Consider the following 25,546-nt stretch of genomic DNA (forward strand, 5'->3'; position numbering starts at 1 on the left):
AAGTTATCGTATTTTTGTCGGAATTCACAAGGCATATGCTCTCAATCGGAAACCGCTTGTATAGATCGAGTTTAACACATTAAAGATGTTGATTTCGAGGTGAAAGTTGTTTTAGCCAGTTATACAGAATGTAAAAATAAAGAATTGAAGCCGTTATTAGAAAAAAATCCATGGAAAATACAGAAAATCAAATTCGTAACTTATTGACCAATTAACCATTTCCTGATTTTTCAAACTAATTGAAATTATTTAAAAGAAGATAGCTGTTATATCAAAATTGAAAAAAAATGGTCCTAAACAATTATGTAGAGAATGAACAAGTTAACAGAGAAAATTAACAATTTACGGTAAACAAATAATTTATTTATACATTATTTTATATTTTATTAGGGTTAATAATGACTTTCATAAATACAATATAATTTCTTAAATGCTATTAAAAATACTGAAGATAACATTTTAACGGTTATAGTTGCTAAGTAATTGTGATCTTAATGATTCTGAATATTGCACTTCACTATTGTGCCTCCTCAATTATTTTCTGTGTTCAATTATTTAATTTCGTACAGATTGCAGTTTAACAAGTAAGGTAAAATACGAGTAAGAAGTACGGAGTACCTAAAATTCAATTAAAAAATGACATTAAAAACTGAAAACAATATATATGGTATTTAATTTTAAATAATTCTCTTTGTTTTCTGCGAATGGTCTTCAACCGATTGATTGTGAAAGTTTATTTTGGTAGATTATCGTTATTGGTTAGCAGAAGGTCTGATGTTTGATGAATGTGGCGAAAGAGGTAAAAAAGCGTAATATGTCGGTGGTTTTTGTGTAAAACATAACTTTCACTGCAAATTGACGTGATAGTTCTTCAGTTATTATATTAAGATGTCTAGTTATTTTTAGAAGTTTGGACGTAATAATTCTAACTGGTTTTAACAGTGGGTAGAAATGGATTGTCTTTTTGTATGCCATTTTTGTTGTCAAAATATTACTTGTTAACACATGCAATAACATAGACCATTAATAAAATGTATAAATTGTGTTTTTTGCATAATAGTTATAACAGGTCAATTGAAAAGTCTCCGGCCTAACACATAGTAAAACACATTTTTTGGCAAAATTAGTTTTTTTTTTATTCAACATTATTCCCTTCAAGGGTGATACACTGATTATAGCGACCCTCCAACTTTTTGATACCATTTTTGTAGTATGAGTTGTTCTTTGCTTCAAAAGAAGCCTCAATTTCAGCGATCACTTTTTATTGGCCGAAAATTTCTTCCCAGCGAGCATTCTTTTGAGATCTGAGAACAGGAAATAGCCGCTGGGGAGGGGGGGTTGGCAGATCTGGAGAATACGGTGGATGAGAAAGCAATTCAAAGTCCAATTCATGGATTTTTGCCATCGTTTTCAGTGACTTGTGACGCGGTACATTGTCCTGGTGAAGCAGCACTTTCTTTTTTTTTTCAAATGCGGCCGTTTTTCAGCGATTTCGTCCTTTAAAAGGTCCAATAACGCTATGTAACAGTCATTGTTGATGGTTCTTCCTTTTTCAAAGTAGTCAATGAAAATTATTCCATGCGCATTTCAAAATACAGACGCCATAACCTTGCCAGTTGACTGTTGCGTTTTCCCAGCGAGTTCCTCGTGTGCAGTCCACTCGGATGACCGTCAGTTGGACTTCGGAGTGAAATGATGGATGTCACATATCGACGCAAAAACTCGGGTTAATTACGCTTGATCATCTTCAAACATTGCTCCGAATTACCAACTCGTTTTATTGGTCAAAAGTGAGCTCTCGCGGCGTCTACTTTGCACAAAGCTAGATACCAATAAATATTCATGAATGATATCATATACACGTTCAGTTGATATCTTTAGAATGTTTGCTGTTTAATTGAATTTCAATGTACGGTCATTCAAAATCATTTTGTGGATTTTTAAATGTTTTCGTCGGTAATAACCTCTTTTGGGCGTCCACTGCGTTCACCGTCTTCGGTGCTTATTTCACCATGTTTAAACTTAGCATACCAATCCTTGATGGTTGATTTTCCTGGGGCAGTGTCCGGAAACTCGGCATCAAGTCAACTTTCTGCTTCAACTGTATTTTTTCTCTTCAAAAAACAATATATTATCAATACACGAAATTCCTTTTTATCTAACTATAAAACTAAAGAATAAAAATAACTAAAAAACATATGGATTTAATTAGGGTAGCGCCATCTATGAGTCAGTCCGGGGATTTTTCAATCGACATGTTATATGTGCTTTATTGCCTGTTTTCAGTCATATGAATAACCTTACGAAATAATTCGAACATGAACGAATATAATTTTATTTTACAGATTATCATTATATTCTATGCAGAGGTATAGAAGTTCTGGTCATCATGTACAGATATTCTTTATGATTAAGTACCGTACCTAATAAATAAGATAAAACATAATACACAAAAGCGGTAGACTTACATTCACAATAACAGCAACAGATAATGGTATTATACGTCCTATATATACAACGATAGGTTTTTCCAGATAAATAAGAAACATTATCATAATTTTCTTAAATTTAATGTCGCAATCTATCCAGTGTGGTATACGCACAACGGCGTTGTACAATTTTTCACTCTGAAAGTGGATATTTTACTAATTTTGATTTTCTAAAGTATAAAATATTGATTGTAACCTTCATAGTCAGTCCACTTCCCAATATACAAGAGACTGATTGTTCGAATAACATACTGAACAAGTAAAACGTTAAATAGAAAAAGTTGTTGCTACCGATGTCGACCTGGAAATATGAATTATCATTTCAAATACAGAAACAGTTCGGTTTTGTAGCGAAATACGTTACTTACATATAAGAATTGAAATAAAATAGTACAAATAATTATTGCACCTCCTAAATATCCTATGAATATATTAAAATGAAAGATGTCCTGACATGCCTTTGTAAATCTAAAAATTAAGTTGCAATAGTGTTTTATTCATTGGATAAGAAAAATTGAGATAAATTGTTTCATCATACTTTTTTACAACAATTTGTACTTTTATTAATTGGTTTTCGAGAGTGCACTAAGTTGTGTTGTGTTAATGAGTAAATATATTTGCATGAATAAACTATATTAATCGCATTTATAATCTGGATTATACTGTTTTACTATTTTGGAGGTAATTCATTAATAAAATAATTTTTACAATAAAAAAAGGTATTGACGCCTTTTTTGCTAGATTACTACAGCTAGAAAGCTAGAAAAAGAAAGGAAATTGGAGGCATTTTTGAATGAGATATATATATATTGTGAGCTGTGGTCAAACAAAATTAAGTAGGTTAGAGATTAAAGTAATAAACTTATAAAATGAAAATTTTTAAAAGTAATATTTTTGATTGTATATGATTGATGCCCATTTGATACCCCCTAATGATTTTGGCTCATTAATGATTTAAAACAGTAACAGTAAATACCGAGAGTACATTTTGTTATTAGAAGGTTAATATTTGATTAAATACCTTTGAGTTTGGCTAATGTATATTAACAATTTTATATTTATTGCTTTATATTGACATGTCCTTTATCAGTTTATTTTGATTATCAAACAAAGAACAATATAGCAAGTTCACAGATTGGTCAATCAAATAATTAAAAATTTAAACGAAAAAGCTTTTGCTCATTTACATTCCTTGATATATCACAGGCTTTTAATAAGGTGTGGCAGATTGAAAGTTACAATGAAAAATCTTCTGCTCTATCCGCAATTTCAACTACCAAAGTCATATCTCACAGATACTTTTCTTTGACAGACATTTCTTTGTGAAACATGATGACGAATACACTGAACCAACTGGTCAATTGAAATGTTCTCCGCCTGACACATAGATGGCGCTACTAGAATTAAATCCATATGTTATTTAATTAACCCTAACCGTCAAAAGATGCGTGTATAAATTTCACAGCTGGCGGGTCATTAGTTTGTGAATTATAGCATTTTGAGTGAAGCAACTTTTGTTATTGTGAAAAAATGGATAAAAAGGAATTTGGCGTGTTAATAAAATATTGATTTTTGAAGGGAAAAAATACAGTTTAAGAAAAAATTTCGTCGATATGTAACAATGGATGAAACATGGCTGCATCATTTCACTCCGAAGGCCAATCAACAGTCGTCCAAGTGGACTGAACACGATGCACCCGCTCCAAAGCGTGGGAAAACGCAATAGTCGCGGGTTATGGCGCCTGTATTTTGGGATGCGCATGGAATAATTTTCATTGAGTACCTTGAAAAAGGAAGGACCATCAATAGCGATTATTACATAGCGTTATTGGGCCTCTTGAAGGACGAAATCGACGAAAAACGATGCATTTGAAGAAAAAAAGAAAGTGCTACTTCACCAAGACAATGCACCGTGTCACAAGTCAGTGAAAATTATGGCAAAAATTCATGAATTGGACTTCAAATTGCTTCCCCATCCACCGTATTCTCAAAATATTGTTCTCAAAAGAATGCTAGCTGGGGAAAAATTTCCGTCGAACGAAGAGATGATCGCCGAAACTGAGGCCTATTTTGAAGCAAAGGACAAATCGTACTACAAAAATGGTATCGGAAATTTGAATGGTCGCTATAATCAGTGTATCACCATTGAAAGGAATTATTTTGAATAAGAAAAACTAATTTTGCCAAAAAAAATGTGTTTTACTATGGTGAGCCGGGGATTTTTCAATTGACCTATTATTAGAAGGCGATGTTATTAGGAACATTTGATTGAAAACATTTGTTTTTGGCTAATGTCTATTAACTATTTTATATTTATTGCTCTATATATCCTTTACCAGTTTATTTTGATTATCAATATGGAATAGAAACAAACTAAACGAAGTTTTGATTCTGTTCAAGCTAAGAACTAGTGGTAGCAATAAATAGACAACTGTTCTAGTAGTTGAATTAGCTTAAATGGGGCTTTTCTTGAAAAAAGGAATGAATTCCGAATGAAGCCTCATTCTATTTATTATATTATATCTGGGCCACACTTGTTTCAACCTCCTAGGTCGGCTTCTCTTTCGAGGGAACATTTTGTTCTATTTAATAACCCTTAAATACGAAACTATCCAACAGTCGCTGAGTCTGAGTGAAGATGTTGAAGGGTACTTTCGTTTCTTCGTTTCGTCAGTTCCATATCGTCTATTCTGTTAACTTCTGCATCGTTATATGTCAAGTATTTTAAGCTGGTGTGCTGTATTTTCCTCATCTTGTATTTATTATTTTTGTCTTGTTTTTACTACTTTTATTATTTATACTTTTTATTCCTATTATATTAATTCACTAGAGTATTTGCATATAAGTTTTATATGTTATAATATTCTTTATATCATTTAATACAGTTCTGTATAATATATTCAGGATATGTATATAGGACCTATTGATGTGACCATTTCTATCTGCTTTAGATGTTGGGTAGACTTCTCACGCTACTCACAAGACTAAAGATTCTGTGCTGTATACTTCTGGGCTAACTACAATATGTTATCTACCTTCTTGGCAATTGATCACTGATGGTCATTATATTGAAGTTTTATTGATAGTGATGAAATGATGCATAAAATATTTCATATGTTGAACTTTTACATGACAGGTTCGACCAGTACCGAGAGAACATTTTGTTTCATTTTATCTAGTGTAAAAATGAGAAGGAAGAATGTGATCTGAGTTTAAAATGAATTACGAGCATTGGCTGTTTTATTGGATGTATTATACATCTTGGATGATAATTTAGTGTGATAGGCACTTGCTCAGATAAAATCACGTGATTAGGAGAGGCATTTAACCTTCTTTTTTCCATCCCTTAATATTCCAACAGGTTGTAATTGAAAGTACAATTTTCATTGTTGACTGAAATTTAAAACTTAAACCAAGCTTTTTAAGCCAAATTATTCTAACAAATCATTCAACATTTATTACAATTTTTCGTATCAGACACCAAAATTATCCATATAAAAAACCTATCACTTACCTTCTTATTTCACTAAATGTTTTTAAACAAACAATTATATTATTGTTCATAACTGGTATAAAATTTTTATCATTTCTTGAAATCTCATCAGTTCTTTCGAGCAAAACTTCATTTTTGACCTCAAATCGTGTTAAGTTCTCCATGTTATATCTTAGAATATCGCATTGGGCTCCCATCGTTAAAATTAAATTGTCAACAAAGATATCCAGGTTGATGGTATGGACGATCAAGTATCCACTGCTCAACGTTTGCTGGATACTGGTTAAGTGGTAGTAAGGAGATTTAGTGTAATTATAAGGATACCAGGCCCTCGTTGGTAAGCGAAAATCATCATCAAAATATGGTTTAATCGACCAGAAGACTTGCGTGGTGGCCCCAAGGATGTTGCCTAAGATCACCAAAAATACAGAGAGGGCTCTTGACTTTTTTATGACGGTTGAATGATGACTGCATCTAGCCTGAAAAATATTTTATTCGCACACATAGGTTTAATCATCAATATTGCCAGTTATACTTGAAATAGTTTGTTACTTCTTATATCCAGTACTAATTGATTAATTGTATCTAAATTCTTATAAAATATGACTGATTTAATAAAGGATATTATAAAGGTACATGTTATGTATATAGTACCAGTAACCTCCATCATATTATCTTTATTTACTATCATGTACAATATCTGGGGTAAAATATAGATAATCATCATAAGATTTACGAAACTAGTATAGAACAAATAGGGCTTTCTCCACTTTGACTTTCCATCTAACTTCCATTGTCCGCATATGGCGAACATCTTTATATTTAGTGAAAAGATATCATCATCCTGATTCAGCACCATCTTTACGTCTAACAAAGGCATTAACATATCTATTGGTTTTTATATGTCTTCCGTGATAATATTTCCTGTTTATTCTTTTATTCATGACTATTAATCATACGGAATTATGTTAAAAGGTATCATTTAGTTAATACATGAACTTTGTTTTGTTGATGTTACATTAAATAGTAAAGAAAAGTAATTGGGAACTGGTTGAAATAATAATAGGTATGATGTTGTTGACTCAGGTCTTATTGTAACTGAATTATTTTAAATCAACGAAGGTATTATTAGGATATTGAATAAGGTCCCGCTATTTTTGTGTAAATATAGATTATTTATTTTAAAAATGTCAAAAAAACATTTTATTGAAAGAGTTGTTATTATGGGGGGCTTTCGCACTAAAATTTGATTTGCTACGTTTCTAGTTCTTGTGAATTATGTGTATATTCTAACAAATCATTCAACATCTATTACAATTTTTCGTATCAGACACCAAAATTATTCATTTAAGAGATCTATCACTTACCTTTTTATTTCAATAAATATTTTTAAACAAACAATTATATTATTGTTCATAACTGGTACAACATTTTTATCATTTCTAGAAATCTCATTAGTTCTTTCGAGTAAATCTTCGTTTTTGACCTCAAATTATATGTTAGTATATATATATATATATATATATATATATATATATATATATATATATATATATATATATATATACATATATATCTATATCTATATATATATATACATATATATCTATATATATATATATACATATATATCTATCTATATATATATATATATATATATATATATTTATTATTATATTAGGAAACAGGACTGAAATAACGTTAAGATAAACCACGAAGATATTTAACGGAACTTCCAGAGATTTCTTTTAAAAGAATGCAATTTTTAACAGCATATAATAAAATAATAGAAGATTTATTATTGCAATTTGTGTATAGAAATAAATATTTCAAAATGGATGCTAATAAGAGTGTAAAAAACACAGAAGTTGATGGAAAGATGTAAAAGTTATAACATTTCATTAGGTTTTCTTAATCATGATATTTTTTAAATAATTTATTTGAGCTTGATGGAGAAGGTCTCAGCAAGTGGGTTGACAAAAGCTGTAATTAAGGAGTGGCTGGAATAACATAAATTGAATTTTCAAAATACATTTGTTACTTGGTAAATATAAATCAAATATTTAATTGGTTTTTATGTAATTTACTTTTCGGAAATAGGCCTTAAAAAGATGAATGAATATTAGATCATATGATTAACAATATGACCACAGAGTGTAATATCGTCCTCTCTATCATTGCATATAAATTGAATGAAATCCATCAAATTGAATGGTTATGAGATGTGATAAAGTATCAAAGAAGAAGTAAAAAATCGCATTGTGGATTGTGGGATATTAAATTGATTAATTATCAATGCATTAGCGAGATTATTAGTGATTAAATCTAGGTAGTAAGAGAAAAAACTAATCAGAAATACGGTGGTATTAGAATAACTTGACAAGGAAATACAGCAACGAAAGAAATAAGAATTAAACATAAAAAGGTAAATAGGCTCTCTAATAAGAGTAAAATATATTACTTGGATATACAATTGTTAATTAGCTGGATTAGGCCTCCAGGGGATACCATAGGTGGGTTCAAATAGAGTTCAATGTAAATATAATAAAACAAACTCTAACCTACAAACTATTGCGGCTGTTTGATTAATTGTAGTTTAAATATTTCGACAATACATGCATTAGATGTACTATAACGTTAACTATATTTATTATTATTATATTTATCAATTATATTTTATTTACTTTTTAATTAAGTTTATTTATTTAATTTTTAAATATATAATGCGAATTTTTTACGTCATAATTTAGATGACATGGGTTCAGTATATGCTATTTGGAGAGAACTTTTCCTCTCCTTAGCACTTATCACTCAAAAGAGTTAGTATCTTTAGTACGGTTAATATTGTTATGTGATGTTATCATAATATCATCATAAATTATTATAATTTATTTACGAATTTTTAGGGATATATGTCTATTCACATTAATGTTAAAAAATGTCCATATGAGTAGAAAGAATGAATGTAGGAAGAAATAAATATATAAATGGTAGTTTTATTTCGTAGTATATCTATAGGATAAAATGAAACAATATGAAATATTTCGAATGCATGTTTATTTCTAGCACTAAACAGATTTCTATTGGTTAAAGTGTGGTTAAAGAACGGTTTCTAATGAAGCTATAATTTTGCAAACGATGGCCATGAAGTTTCCATTACATTTTAATTTAATTTGCTATTTTCATGTAAATCTATTTTCTCATAGCGGTTTAGCTTTTAACAGTGTGCATGTTAACAAGTAACATAAAGTACGAATAAGCTGTACGTAGAATCTAAAATAGAATAAATAATATGTAGAATAAATATATATTTATAATATTTTATTCAAATATCATTACAAAATCCATTTTCAAGGCTCAATATTTTTTGAATAAGCAAATAAATTATATTATCTAAAACACTGTTATGAAATACTGTTATTTTCAAGCATGACTTTATTGAATTGAATAACCTATCTATTAAGAACATAATTTTATATATGACGAGTATTATACATAATTATTTACAGTTATTTTAGTAACATTATAATTATTATTGTACCCAATATTACATAAATCAAATATATAACTTCTTCCTAGCTTTCCACCTTGTAGATATTTGGTTTCTTGGATTAAAAAAAATTAAATGACTTTTCCCCAACTTACATAAAGAAGTCTTTACATTTTTTCTGTTGAATTGATACCTAGTATTTTTTGCCATTACTGTTATTCTAATATCCAGTTATTATTTTATATTAGACCTATAACTTCGTTTTAAACTTTTTTTTTCATTTATCCATTTATTTTTCAAGTATAGCCGCTACTATTTCCGATCTTTCAGGTAATTTATGGATTCCCTTTCGAAGGAACGATGTTTCTATCCACGAACCGATACATTTTTTGATATTTTCATAAGAAATGAAGTGCTAGTCAGACAGATTACGACTACTATATTGAAATAAGTAGTAATCGGGGGAACAAGGAACAAGGAATCGGGGGGTGGGGTAGCACTTTTATTTTCAAACAATTTTTATTCACACTTCGACGAAATGACATATAAAAAAGTGTAAATCTTTATAAATATTTACGTTTACAAAAATTTTTTTAAAAAAATATTTGATTTAAATACTTACATTTACAATAACATCTAATGATAATGGTATTATTCTCCCAATATATATAATGATCGGTTTTTCTACATAAATTAGAAACATGATCATCATTTTCTGAAAGGTGACCCCGCAGTCTATCCAGTTTGGTATATTTAGAATTGTTTCATGTAACATCTCACTCTACAAAAGATAAATATCATATAATAAGGTATTTTAATTTCAGATAAATGTGATAAATGCACTTTTGCTAGAATTGATAGCAAGCAAAGTTTAATTTACTAAACAACATGTACTATATATGTAAATAAAGTCTATTTACAGTTCTACATTTATTTAGCTAAGGGAAAAGCAATTTCGTTTTCTTATTCATCTAAATTTAAAACAGTAATTAGTATGATATGTGCTGTTTTGATAATGACCAGAAATAGCAGAACCATTATTATATACAAGTTCGGCTTTTTTAATCTGCTTGAATGTTGTGATTTCCTGCGCTTTATCCAGTACTCTTTTTTGAAGATGAAATCTTTGATCTTAGATTTATGCCTAGATTTGTATGACGTTTACCACCACACTTCACTTATACTGATTCTCTATTACAAACAGTGTTCGCCTGATTTTACGACGTTGCAATATGCAAGCACTCGAGAAGTACAATCCAATGAACTACAACAGCCATTTTGGTTTTTGTGTTCTTGTACTATTCATATTTTGATTATAAATTGTAGGCAGTAACGGATAAATCATCAATTTATGAATATTGTCAAAAAAGTTATTATAACACATTTAGTCTGCACAGAAATATGAGGACATTTTATCCAGGTGTGTATCTATTCAATTTCAATTTTAATTGTGCAAATTTGATTCACTTCTTTTCCAAATTAATTATATTTTAGGCATAGTTGACCCTGCGAAAGTAAAAGTAGAGATAGATATGATTCAATATCATATGAGTATATGTGATCAACATAAGAGCTTGTTGATTATATAGTCGTGCTACACAGTTAAAATTTAAATTTCTTCAAATGTACGCATAATTTGCAAGAACTGGCAACGTTGGAAGTTCAAATTCACCAGGTATTCGATGTCCTATACCTTATAAATCATATAAAACACCCTAGAGTTCTTATTTTGTTGTTGTCATTTATATTTGTTGTTTTTTGGGCTATCGCTCGTTCATGTTAAATGATCGTTGACTATTGTTAAATGTTCATGACTATTTGCTGATCTTTATTTTGTTTCACCTCAGTTAGACAGTTCTTGTTTTTCCTTACTGTCACATTAATATTACTGTTAGGCAGAAGTTTAATTTATAGATGGTTAGCATCTAGTCCTCTTATGTATGTCCTAACAGACTTAATTTTACAGTATTTTTTTGAGGTTTTTTTATCTTCTCGCTTCTTCAAACAACATTTTCGATGAGTCCACATTTTCGATGAATCCACGCTGAATCTTTCGTTTTACGGAAATGAAAACAAAAAAATACAATCTGTTCAAAATTGCATTGAACTCTTTGTACATAAGTACGTGAGTACGAAATTACTTAAACTTTCAACTGAGTAAACGAATGACGCTTCCTTTATATCAGTGGACTGTTCTATGGACTCTCACCCTTCAGACACGCTGTAGTACGGCCAATGCTTCATTGAATATGCAAATATTTAAAACCATCACTATTAGAAAATATCGAAATTACTTTATCCCCACCTTCCTTTTTAATTACCCTTTTAGTTAGCTCAGTTCCAAGAAAACAAAAAACCCACTGATGGAATATCATGCTAAACAAGTAGAACACTAAGTAGAAAAATTCAATGCTCCCAACGTCGACCTAAAAAATAGATTGTTAAGTTACGACATAATAGGTGAAACTTTAAAAAAATAGGTGATACAGCGAAAGTAAAAGTAGAGATAGATATGATTCGATATCATATGAGTATATGTGATCAACATAGGAGCTTGTTGATTATATAGTCGGGCCACACAGTTTAAAATTTAAATTTCTTCAAATGTACGCATAATTTGCAAGAACTGGCAACGTTGCAAGTTCAAATTCTTGTTCGCATTCTAGGATTCTTTGGAATTAGATTATTGTCGTTTTTAGTGTGCTCAACGCGTTGGCAATTTGTGAATTGGGCCATATTGTTATACTTTTCCTGGGGTTGTTAAAACCTAGAGTTCTTATTTTGTTGTTATCATTTATATTTGTTGTTTTTTGGACTATCGCTCGTTCATGTTAAATGGACTATTTGCTGATATTTATTTTGTTTCACCTCAATTAGACGGTCCTTAACATATCTGCAATGTTTTTCCTTACTGTCACATTAATATCACTGTTAGGCAGAAGTTTAATTTATAGATGGTTAGCCTCTAGTCCTCTTATGTATGTCCTAAACAGATTTAAATGTACAGTATTTTTTTGAGGTTTTTTTATCTTCTTGCTTCTTCAAACAACATTTTCGATGAGTCCACGTTTTCGATGAATCCACGATGAATTTTTCGTTTTACGGAAATGAAAATAAAAAATATAATCTGTTCAAAATTGCATTGAACTCTTTGTACATAAGTACTTGAGTACGAAAGTACTTAAACTTTCATCTGAATGAACGAATGACGCTTCCTTTATATCAGTGGACTGTTCTATGGACTCTCACCCTTCAGACACGCTGTGGTATGGCGAATACTTCATTGAATAAGCAAATAATTAAAACCATGACTATTAGGAAATATCGAAATTACTTTATCCCCACCTTCCTTTTTAATTACCCTTTTAGTTAGCTTATTTCCAAGAAAACAAAAAACCCACTGATGGAATATCATGCTAAACAAGTAGAACACTAAGTAGAAAAATTCAATGCTCCCAACGTCGACCTAAAAAATAGATTGTTAGGTTACGACATAATAGGTGAAACTTAAAAAAAAATAGGTGACACTGCGAAAGTAAAAGTAGAGATAGATATAATTCGATATCATATGAGTATATGTGATCAACATAAGAGCTTGTTGATTATATAGTCGTGCCACACAGTTTAAAATGTAAATTTCTTCAAATGTACGCATAATTTGCAAGAACTGGCAACGTTGCAAGTTCAAATTCTTGTTCGCGTTCTAGGATTCTTTGGAATTAGATTATTGTCGTTTTTAGTGTGCTCAACGTGTTGGCAATTTGTGAATTGGGCCATATTGTTATACTTTTCCTGGGGTTTAACTTTTTTCTTAAGGTATTCGTAATCTACAAGGTTTCGATGTCCTATACCTTATAAATCATATAAAACACCCTAAAGTACTCTAGAGTTAGTACTCCTAGAGTACTCTTATGTATGTCCTAAACAGATTTAAATTTACAGTATTTTTTTGTGCGTTTTTTTTATCTTCTTGCTTCTTCAAACAACATTTTTGATGAGTCCACGTTTTCGATGAATTTACGCTGAATTTTTCGTTTTACGGAAATGAAAGTAAAAAAAATAAACTGTTCAAAATTGCATTGAACTCTTTGTACATAAGTACTTGAGTACGAAAATACTTAAACTTTCAACTGAGTGAACGAATGACGCTTCCTTTATTTATCATATATAATATCATTATATAATTATATCATGAAATCGTTCATTTCGATCATTTTCAATAGGCGGTACTCTAATAATTGGTCTTTTAATTCTTCGAATTGCGTTCCATAGCGAGTAATGTTTGTCTACTTCTATGTTATATTCTTTAGTATTTCTGGTTCTCTGCCATACTCTTCTAGTTTTTCTTGTTTCTTTTATCAATCCCCTAATTTGCCACATATTCTGATCTGTCTCTTGATGTTGGGGTAGTTTATTTTGCAGAAAAGCGAATTTGTTCAATTATATTTCGAGTTTGCTGTTCAATATAATCTACACTTTCGAGTAATTTTAAGCTGATTCTTTCATGTATTATAAGCTAAACGTGTCCCAGTTAGTAAAAGATAACTTTGGGCCTAATTTTGAAAATAAATGTCTGTATTGTTGTTGTGCTATTTTGTATCTTGGTGCACAGTATAGAGCTCCGATGTTTATTTCAGAACCGTTCTTTTTAATTCTAACTACCGTAGCTTATATTTCTTTTTTTAATCGTATCTTGTTGGAAATGCCCTATATTTTGTTTTTTAATTAGAACTTTTCCACCCCGACTACGTTCTCCGGGGTGTACTGTTTAGTAGGCATCATAACCCCGCGTTTTAATGTTATTTTTAAGAAAATGATTCTCTAATATATGAGCATCTACGTGATTTGTTCTCAGAAATAGTTCTAGTTTTCGGACTCGTTAATCTAGCTTATTTGCGTTCCACGTTATAATTATTAAGAACGAATTACTAATTTTTGTTTTTCCTGTTTTAGGATTTTTCCTATTTTTCTACCCTGTTTGCTAACTGACTGAAATCGTGTCTCATTTTAGTATGAAATTCATTGAGAAATTTCATCAGATCGACGATGGTTAAGGCGGTTTATTTCATTTAATTTCTTGCTAGATGTTTATTAATTTATAGCCGATGGCATTGCTGTTTCTTCAGGGTTTTATATTTTTAATGATTTTTTCACCTTTGTTTATTTGTCTTAATCGTTGTGCTGCTGTAAATTTATTTGTCTGAAGTTATTTCTTTACTCAACTTTTGTAATCACTACATAGTATAAAACAAAGTCGCCTTTTCTGTCCCTATATCCCTATGTGCGCTTAAATCTTTAAAACTACGCAACGGATTTTGATGCGGTTTTTTTCAATAGATAGAGCGATTCAAGAGGAAGGTTTATATGTATGATACATGCATAATATACTAAGGCAACATTGCTAATTTTAGAGGTTTCTAACGTGATGTCGTAAATTAACCTATTTTTTTAGGCTTATTTAGCAATTAGCAAAAACGCTGCCTAACCCTACGAGGTAGATCAAATTAATGTACTACAGTATTGTACACCATAAAAAGGTCTACAAAAAAGTCCACGATGGTATATGTTTATCTTCTAGGGATAACCCACATTAACCATTTTTATTGTTTACTTTTTACGTGAGAAAATGGCTTATTTACGAAGTTATTTTAAGCAATACGGCATTAATCCTTATCGAATTAAGTACCTTAAATACAGTGTGCAATTAATATAGATCAATATGGTTCCTTACAGCATGTAAATTAAACAAATATTTTCGGAGATATTACAAATTTAAAATTTGCGTTTAAAAATGTGTAATGTAATAAAAATTGTATGAATTTAAATATTCCAAAGATAGCAGGAAATCTTCATAGTAAGTATAGGGGAAGAGGAATTGTTTTACTCCAAATTTAATGCGTGCAGGCCAAGGGCAGTAATGAATGAACCAAAAAATACTGGATCGATTTTAATCATGTTTTCATTGAGTGACATAGGCATATATATTTTATGCCCGTGCAAAGTCGGAGTGGGCCGCTATGTTTTTATATACAACGTTCATATTTTTTCTGTAGTGTATTTAATTTAGTATCAGCATTGCACCCGTGCGAAGCCGGGGTGGGTCGCTAGTTACTCTATATATGGGAAATCGCATTTGATGTCTCTTTAGTTAATGATCAAGCGTTCAAACAAACTGATCCAACCATTCACAAATATATCAAATACGTTTTGTCGTGTTGAAAAAATAATCTATTTGTTTTTACTGGGCCTAACGTTATATAATTATTACAACTTGAAAACTTACATATAGTAATTGAAATAATATACAGCAAAGTATTACACCACCACCTAAGGATACAATAAACAGTCCTAAGTGAAACATATCCTGAGAGATTTTTGATAACCTAAAAATATCATTTAATTATAATGAATTATTTCAACCTGTAATTTTTAGCATGCAGTTAAAATCTTTAAATATCTAATTAAAGTGTAATTAAGAGTTTTCACTCCAACTTTGGTTAAGGTTTATTAATCTTAGTAAAATCCAAAAAAAGCCAGAATAAACAAATTTACAAATCATATGTTTTTGAAAGCGACTTAACAAAACATGACGAAAATTATTTTCCTCAATCTCCAGTTTCAAAGCTCAATATTAAAATATTTTATGGACTCTTACTTTTCAAGTGCTCTGTTGGCTTTCATTGAATAAATATTAATAGATTTATGCGACTTTAACGAAAAAAACTTTTAATATAAATTCGTAATTTTGTCAACAATGTCAAATGGGTTTTCTTTTTGTCTTGTTTATTATAATCACGGCCAGTATCTCAATAAGTTGTAATTAAAATACGTAATTGATATACAAATATATATCTGGAATTTGCAACTAAATTGATTCTCAAAACTATAACTTCTAATTGGTATTTTAATTAGCTGATGCTGAGGTATTTTGTAATAAGTATTTCAAATATATATGCCTCCAAAATAGTATACATTAAAAATCATCGTGGTCCGAATATTCGGCTACTTTCGAAACTATTCGTATATTCGTCGACACAATCTACTCGATGTTGCCAAATTTATAGCTAGGCTATTTGTTTTATGGATGTATATTATTTTAGAAAAATAATATATTTAAGAAGACTTTCTGACATTAACTTTTTTATTTTGTTTTGAAATAAATAATAATAGAGTACATACGTTTTTTTAGTATTTAATAGAATATATAGTTTTGCCCTTAGGTTTGGCAACACTGCATGGTATTGCAAGCCAAGTGTTTCTCAAAAGAAATAGCGATGTACCGTGTTAATTTGATTAAACGTTTGGTATTTATTTGTTAAACTATTAAAGGGTTTGATTTGGCGTTTTTAAAGTTATATTGTGATGTTCCTTTTTACTTAAAAAGAAGGATTTAGTTTAACATTTCAGCGTTTCAACAGGATTATAAATATGGAGAGTAAAAGGTAGGTTTCATTTGTTACAAATAAGATAAATTAATTAAATGACTTAAATTTTGCAGTGAAAGTAAATTAATATGTCAAGTTTGTAATATGACATACTTAGTAGCAAGAGAAGGAAAGGTTTCACCATGAGTTTGTTGCACAACTAAAGCCGATAACAAGAAGGATCATCTGCCTTCTCTGTGTCTCCAATTTAATGATTTTAGTATCCATACCTATTGAATTTCGGCAGCATATTTATCGGATCCATAACATAGATGTTAAACAATCTAATCTATATTTTAAGAATTTATGAGGCTTTGAAGGTTGGAAGCCACAGGACGACAAAAGAAAAAAAATTTTTTAAAGAATTTCGTAGAATACAAAATGTCAAGAAGCTTATATACCACTGTATAAGGAGTTATCGAATAATATTCGACAGTTCAATTTTCACAAGGTAATAAGGGAATTATATATTTAAGTATCCAGTTTATTAAGTTTATAGGCTTTGGAGAAGTGCAGGAAAATATTGCATACGATTAATCCTGAAAAGGTAGCTATTTAGAAAAGGATTGTACTGGCTACAGCTAGATTTGTTGATAAGGAAAAGTAATCCGCCAAAATATCAAAGAAGAGAACAGCAGACCTAAGCAGAAATAAAAGAAAATAGTTGAAAGGTATATACTAAAATAAAACACAAAATATTAACAACATCGAGTTTTTAGATACTTGAGTCCTTGATTTCATTAATTATGGTCATTATTATGGTGTTTTTTTAACCGGTAAGCCCTTTTTCCATGAAATATATTAACCTTGCCTTTATTTGAAAAAATGTTCTATTGCAACTTTTATTGTATTGTAATTAATTAGTAATTAGTGTGAGAAGTATAAAGGACTCTATTTACAAGAAAGTTATAAAATTTTATTTATATATAATACATTCGTAGTACTGTATATTCAAATATGTGGTAATTTAGTAAATACTTTATGGCATAGTTAAGGTTCATTCTTTTATATCCTCTAATTTATAATCTAAAATTAATATTAAATTTTAAAATATATAAATGAATATAATATAAAAATTTAGTAATAAGCTGTATTTTTTCAATATATAAGTCATTTTTCTATATATACAAATGCATGTATATATAGCTTAATATAAAACTTATGAACATTATTCATTACTTTAATTACCAATACAGAGTATATTTTACGCCTCGAAAACGAACACTATGCCGATATCAGAAATTTGGTTATAGATAAGACACAGCCTTACTTATGACGTCCCAAGCAATACTGAGAATATCCAAATATGTCCAACACTGGAGACGCGCGCAATCTACCGGACCACGATGATTTTTAATGTATCCTCTACAAAATTCTATAAAAAAGACTATCTTTAATCAGTTAATATATCCTTGTCCCTCAAGATTGAACCCTGTTTGCGACTGTATAGAGTAGCTTATGAGAATTAAATCAATATTTGATAAGTTGGGTAAGACTAACCTTTCGTGACCATAGCATTAAAATGTTGGGAAGAATTTAACTGGTAACCAATTGCCAATTGTTGCAGCTTTAGATTACATTTAGGGCAATAATTGTTATTATCACAAACTTCTGCTTACTCTAATATCTCTAAGAACCAGATAAGATTGGTTGTAGGATTGTAATTTGAGGAATTTTACTGTTTACTGAGAAAATTTGACGTCTTTTAAATTGCCACCTGAAATAAATGCCATATTGTCGTCATGCTACCACCCTTGTTAAAAAAAGCATTGTTTGGCAGTACTATAACTAATTAATTGTAGTAAAAAGATATCAAAAATTGAGTTAGAGTTAGTCAGCTTCCTAAACTATAAAAGCTATTCTTTTTTTAATGATATCTAAATTTAAAAGAAAGTATCTGAAAAATAGTAGAAGGTTTTATTCATTCCCCTACAAGAGTTTGTCTAACAGTACATCTAAAAATATAATGTTAATGCAAGAATATTCTTCTTTTACTGATTGATAGACAGAGCTAGATTAGTTCTATTCTATTTACGTAATCTAACACCTGCCTGCATTTTGTATTTTAACTAAAATATTGGATTTCGTATTTTGTATTTGGTATAATAAATTCATACGAGATAATATTGTCTTATTTCTATTTTAATTGAAGCAATGCATATATTTTGCCCTGCTATTAACTTTCATTATAATATAAGTACAAGGGAAAAATCAATAACTTCATATAAGGAAGTCAACATAGATATAACAATAAAATACAATCAGAATAAAAGTAGTATATTAGGACAATCAAAATAAATTAAAATAATTTTAAGTGTAATTCCCATCCAGGTACCTTTTAAGGGGAAATCGCTTAAAGTAGAAATAGGATTCACTCTATATTATGCTTTTTGAATTTGTTGTAATCGACAAATACATTTTCATCAACTATCTAGCTGTATTTAGTTTTAGAAACCCATTGTTTGGAATATTAAATTTGTCTTTACAATAGTTTAACCATAACTGAACTTGTGGACCTTAACTGAAAGTAAAATCCATGTCCTACAATGTTTAGAAATCTATCCAGCCTGGGTCATCGGCTTTATAAAGCTGGTATAGCTCAATTAATGGTAATAACTACCTAATAATAATTTAAATTAGAATAAAGAACTTACAGTTTGATTTCGTGGTAAGTCTCAATACAAATCTTCATATTTTCACTCATAACGTCAACAAATCCCGAATCGTTGCAGTCAATTTTAGCACCTCGTTCGACCAAAACTCCATCTATACTTTCAAAATGATTTAAATTCTGCAGTGTATACCTTAGCATATCGCACTGTGCTCCAATAATAATGATAAAGTCGTCAATTAAAACATCCACGTTTATTGTGTGGACGATCATGTACGCACTGGTTATTGTCTGGTAAATGCTAGTTATGTCGAAATAAGGGGATTTAAAATAATCGAAAGGATACCACGCTTTGGTGGGAAGGCTACGGGTGCCTTGAATATAGGGTTTTATGGACCAAAATGTTTGGGTTCCACCAGCAAGTACAAAGGCGATGCTGTATAAGCATCTCAGTAATTTTTTAGTGTTTTCAGCTATCACTAGGTGATTTTTGCATTTTACCTACAAACAGATAATTAGCAACATGTTGGGTAATAATAATTGCAAATAAGTAAACCTTTTTTGTCGATGTTTTCCGATATAACAGGTCAATTGAAAAGCCCCGGCCTAACACTTAGATGGCGCTACTAGGATTAAATTCATATGTTTTTAATTAACCCTAGCCCTCAAAAGATGCGCGTATAAATTTGACAGCTATCGGAGCATTAGTTTTTGAATTATAACATTTTGAGTAAAGCAACTTTTGTTATTGTGAAAAAAATGGATAAAAAGGAATTTCGCATGCCGAAAAAATTGCTTTTTGAAGGGAAAAAATACAGCTGAAGCAAAAACTTGGCTTGATGTGGAGTTTCCGGACACTGCCCCAGGAGAATCAACCTTCAAGGATTGGTATGCTAAGTTTAGACGTGGTGAAATGAGCACCGAAGGCGGTGAACGCAGTGGACGCCTAAAAGTGGATGTTACCGAAGAAAACATTTAAAAAATCCACAAAATCATTTTGAATGACCGTAAATTGAAATTGAATGAAATAGCAGACACTCTAAAGATATCAGCTGAACGTGTACATCATATCATTAACGAATATTTCGGTATGAGAAAGCTCTGTGCAAAGTGGGTGCCGCGCGAGCTCACTTTTTACCAAAAACAACGAGGAGTTGATGTTTCGGAGCAGTGTTTGAAGATGATCAAGCGTAATAAACCCGGGTTTTTGCATAGATATGTGACAATGGATGAAACATGGCTCCTTTATTTCACTCCGAATTCCAATCGACAATCATCCGAGTGGACTGTATACGATGAACCCGCTCCAAAGCAAGGAAAAAAGGTTATGGCGTCTCTATTTTGAGTTGTGAAGAATGTTCACTGACTACCTTGAAAAGGAAGGACCATCAATAGCGACTATTACATGACGTTATTGGGCAGTGTGAAATCGCCGAAAAACGGCCGCATTTGAAGAAAAAAAAAGTGCTGCTTCACCAAGACAGTGCACCGTGTCACAAGTCAGTGAGGACGATGGCAAAAATCCATGAATTGAGCTTTGGACTGCTTCCTTGTCCACCGTATTCTCCAGATCTAGCCACCGCTGACCATTTCCGGTTCTCAGATCTCAAAGAATTCTCGCTGGGAAGACATTTTCGTCGAATGAACAGGTGATCGCCGAAACTGAGGCCTATTTAAAAAAAATTTGGTATCGAAAATCACCCTTGAAGGGAATTATGTTGAATAAAAAAACTAATTTTGCCAAAAAAATGTGTTTTACTATAGTAGGCCGAGAAAATTTCAATTGACCTGTTATAGTCTATTCAAAGTTTTTTTGTATATACGTCATCAAGATGGTTAATGTATTGCCTGACGCAATTTGTAAAATCGTTTTAGAAAGTCAAAATTGTCCGAATGTCAGACGTATACAAAATTCTTGAAAGCATTAGTTATAAGAGGTTATAACTCTAACTCTCTATTGTGGCTGTATAATTAACTGTGTTTTTTTAGATATAGTATAATGTTAAAATAAACTATATTTCATAACATTAATTTTGTTTAATTATTTTATTTAGATTAGGATTTTGCTGTATGTCAAAGCCAAACTGAACTAAAACTCAGAGTTGATGCGGCAACATCGCGACGTTTTGATGTCACAAATTTAAATGACGTATGTACAAAATAACTTTGAACAGACTATATAAAATTCTGAACATATAATAAATATTTATTGATTAATATATAAGATAAACATTGTGGATTATATTAGAACTGAGAGGTGTAAGTAATAAAATTGTAACAACAGTTGAAGACGTATACAGAACAGTATACAAAACCAAATACAAAAATCCAATCAATATTTAAACAGTACTACATAATATACATACTTGAAACAAATGGTTGGTTCTTATGTTCAATATTAACTCCTTAATTGTGTCCAGATTGTAATAAACCATTAAACCTTGTGTGAAGGTGGTTAGAAAGGTGCACGTAACGTACATCGCAGAAGTCACTTCTAACGCATCGTTTCTGTTCAAAATCATATACATTATCTGGGATAATAAATAGGAGGTCATAATGAGATAACCGAAACAGGTGGCCAAGGGATATAGTCTGGCCCAAGTCGATTTATTGTCGAATTTCCAAAATCCACAATAAATAAAAACTTGAATGTTCAATGAAAATACGTCGCCCCAATCAAAGTATGATATGGTCGCCATTATTTCACCTAGGTATCGTCTTCAAGAACTTTTAGTCGCTAGCTTTTAGTTTTTATATAGTCTTTGTTTCAAAAGTCTTAATTATTCATTAACACGAAGCTGTCAATCAAATAAAATATCGCAACGTTCTTGTATGCAGATAATAATTGGGTTTTATTAATTTTTTAATAGATAATTGGAATCCTAGAACTGTCTATAGAATGATAATCTTACCTATCAATGGTATAATTATTATAGAATTTATTATATAGTAAAGCGCGATTGTTAATTTTTATACTAGACCATCGATAATATTAGGTGCTTGTTTTAAGCTTTTATTGAGAAGTTATCTTTAAAGTCTTTTAGCAAGAAGTTAGTCCAATATATATTTATATTTTCCCATATTTTGGGCAAAAGGATGATACTGTGTCTCTAGCTTTGGCTTAAATGAGTAAGGGATTGTCGAAGTTGAAAACTATTTTGAAAGCTAAGAGAAGTCATTCTACAAGAAGTTGTAGTTTTGTGATTGTTGATTATTGAGTAATGTGTTATACTAATATATAAGTCTTTGATGATTACTCTGAGAAAAGAAGAGCGAAAATAACCCTCTTCTATACACTTCAACAACTATTGGATCTGTTTGAATTTAAGAGAGATATCATATATTATTATATTATATGGAAAGGTGCGGTATATTGGTGGAAAATCATTTTTCTTTAGATTTAGTTTTGCCTCGAATTATTTAAAAAATTTGCAATAGTATTCTGATTTTATTGTTTCATCAATTTGCATCGTAAAGAAATTGGTCTTTTTGACATTCTCCTCTGTCAATAATATCGCTTCTGTTTGTGCATCAGGATAAATTTTATTAGAGTCAATAGTATTAAGTTTTATCGCTGTATTGTCTTTATAATATTAGATGATACAGGTCTTCAAAAAAAATTAATACTATTTTAGGTTTTATGACGCAATCTTTACGTTTTTGGGTGTTTCTCGTCCGAAAAAGACTTTCAAAACATAAATTTTAACAGCTATTAGAAAGATTTTGTAGACGTGTGTAATTTATATCAATGTCTACAACTGGTAGCATACATTCTATTTGATTCTTGATCTCCTTGATACAGCTACTTTTGTTCGTGGATGTGAAAGTCCGAAATTGCTTTTCTAGAGCGAGCTAAAGTATATTAGACAAACAAATATATATAATTAATTGTTTGTAAATATAGTCCTTCCAATAAAACAGGCAATGCACGTTAGGAGTGACGTTGAATATACTGCCAAATTCAGTTTCTAAAAATATAAAACTCATTTTAAACTGAGAGCGGATTTTTCTTCTCATTTTACTAGATAGTATTAGAAAGGGATAGAATGCTCTTTGATATGCCGGAACATCACAGTATGTGTCGTATGTCTGCAAAGTTATACAAAATATTAATGATGCTAATTAGAAGTTATATATCACTTCAACACAACCTTGTTTGTGATTCTTGTTAACATTTGTGATTATTTTTTATTAGTAAAAGACAAAGTCTCTTCCGTATCAGTTACTTCGAACAGACACGAGATAATGGGGCTCTCTATTGCCAGTAAAATGCGTCAGAAAAGTAAGTATTAATACTATTAAACAATAAGTTGATGCAGTTTTATTGGAAATATGTTTAGCGTGATGCATAAACATTAATCAAAGCGTCCGTATACAAAGCAGGTATGAATCAAGATCAACTTGATGACTCTATTCGAGATCAAATTTTTGAAATATATAAGAAGTCAGTAATTTTTTTGCAATATAAACATAATTTAGCGCATTTATTTCAGAGAAAACTGTTAGTCTGGGTAAGTATCTATAGAAAACTTGGGGATATAGAGCTCTTTGAAGGATGTGAGTCATTCTTTCGTACACTTTCAGTAAACATTTAAAAGACGTAAAGGTAACCAACGAAGATATCTAATGGAGTTTTAAGACATTGGTTTTAAGAGAATACCATTTTTTTAATAGTGTAAAAACAAAGTTAATCATAATATTTTTTCATATTTCAAATATATGTGTTTTATGTAGTTTAGTTTTTTTAAACAAGTTTGGAAAAATATACACAGTGTAGAAGAAATATGCATTGTCTACAATAACACCTTCGGTATATAAAACTTCATCAGACAGACAGAAGAAGAAATTGACAAATGATGGAATCGTGAACAAGTGTTTGATAGATTAGAAATTAACAATTTGATCATTGATTTGAACGGTCGTTCTAGTGAATCAGGCGACAGTGACTGAAAGAAACTTTTTTCTTGTGGGCTTGTGGCCTAATGCTGATAAATTTTAAGCCAAGTCAGAGTGAGCGGAAACAACTAAATATGAGTATATAATTAAAGTAGGATAACTGTAGAAAATCGTATTGAAGAGTGTGAAAGATTTATGTGCATAGATATCATGTAATTATTCCGAATATACATAAGAATTTGGTTAGAATGTATGAAGAGAGAAGAAATACTAACCGTTTTGCAGATATGGCAAATACATTAGGGAGAATGCAGTGATTAAATCTAGTTTGATCAAGAAAGATGTATAAAGGTAGTAAAAGAATAAATTGAAGAGAAATACAGTAAAATCAAAATGACAAGATTTATTTACCTTACTAGTTTGTTATGTCAGAGTCAAAAATTTGATGCTGAAACATTATTAGTTTATAAATTTTGGTGTGTTAGTTTTTTTATTGGTGGCACTAGAAAATACAGTTTTTTAAGTCCATTCTCTTTATTCGGATATAATAACTCATTTAACATAACAGGTCAATTGAAAAGTCCCCAGCCTGACACATAGATAGCGCTACTAGAATTAAATCCATATGTTTTGTAGTTAGCATTAACCCTCAAAAGATGCGTGTGAAAATTAGATAGATGTAGGATCATTAGTTTATGAATTATAGCATTTTGAGTGAAGCAGATCAGAAGATAATCAGGCGTAATAAACCCGAATATTTGAGTCGATATCTGACAATGGATGAAACATGGCTCCATCATTTCATTCCGAAGTCCAGTCGACAGTCATCCGAGTGGACTGCACACGATGAACCCGCTCCAAAGCCGAAAACGCAACAGTCGGCTGGCAAGGTTATGGCGTCTGTATTTTGGAATGCGCATAGAATAATTTTTATTGACTACCTTGAAAAAGGAAGGACCATCAACAACGACTATTACATACCGTTATTGCACCGTTTGAAGGACGAAATCGCCCAAAAACGGCCGTATTTGAAGAAAAAGAAAGTGCTGCTTCACCAAGACAACGCACCGTGTCACAAGTCAGTGAAAACGATGGCAAAAATGCATGAATTGGGCTTCGAATTGCTTCCTCATCCACCGTATT

The 25,546-nt window shown here is 30.6% G+C and overlaps 1 protein-coding gene across 2 annotated transcripts; it reads right to left on the reverse strand.

Annotated features, from left to right (window-relative positions):
- Window positions 1–485: 485 nt before the first annotated feature.
- LOC143191664 (uncharacterized) lies at window positions 486–22,210 on the reverse strand. Of its 2 annotated transcripts, XM_076396983.1 has the most exons (8): window positions 21,874–22,210; window positions 19,701–20,008; window positions 15,756–15,855; window positions 10,095–10,253; window positions 6,004–6,461; window positions 2,686–2,740; window positions 2,469–2,627; window positions 486–618 (listed from the first exon to the last, which is right to left on the reverse strand). In XM_076396983.1, exons 1-8 carry the CDS (start codon window positions 22,204–22,206, stop codon window positions 556–558), a joined length of 1,635 nt encoding a protein of 544 aa, XP_076253098.1. In that variant the 5' UTR covers window positions 22,207–22,210; the 3' UTR covers window positions 486–555. The 2 variants fall into 2 exon arrangements, 1 of the variants encoding a protein (XP_076253098.1); XR_013004582.1 differs by lacking the exons at window positions 486–618; window positions 2,469–2,627; window positions 2,686–2,740; ... (2 more) ...; window positions 19,701–20,008; window positions 21,874–22,210 and adding exons at window positions 9,043–9,255; window positions 11,794–11,925.
- Between the last annotated feature and the right edge of the window lie 3,336 nt (window positions 22,211–25,546).

Source organism: Rhynchophorus ferrugineus, unplaced genomic scaffold (assembly GCF_030347505.1).
Source record: "Rhynchophorus ferrugineus isolate W39M unplaced genomic scaffold, kcgeb_rfMv2 rfM2, whole genome shotgun sequence".
Classification (NCBI taxonomy): Eukaryota; Metazoa; Arthropoda; class Insecta; order Coleoptera; family Curculionidae; genus Rhynchophorus; species Rhynchophorus ferrugineus.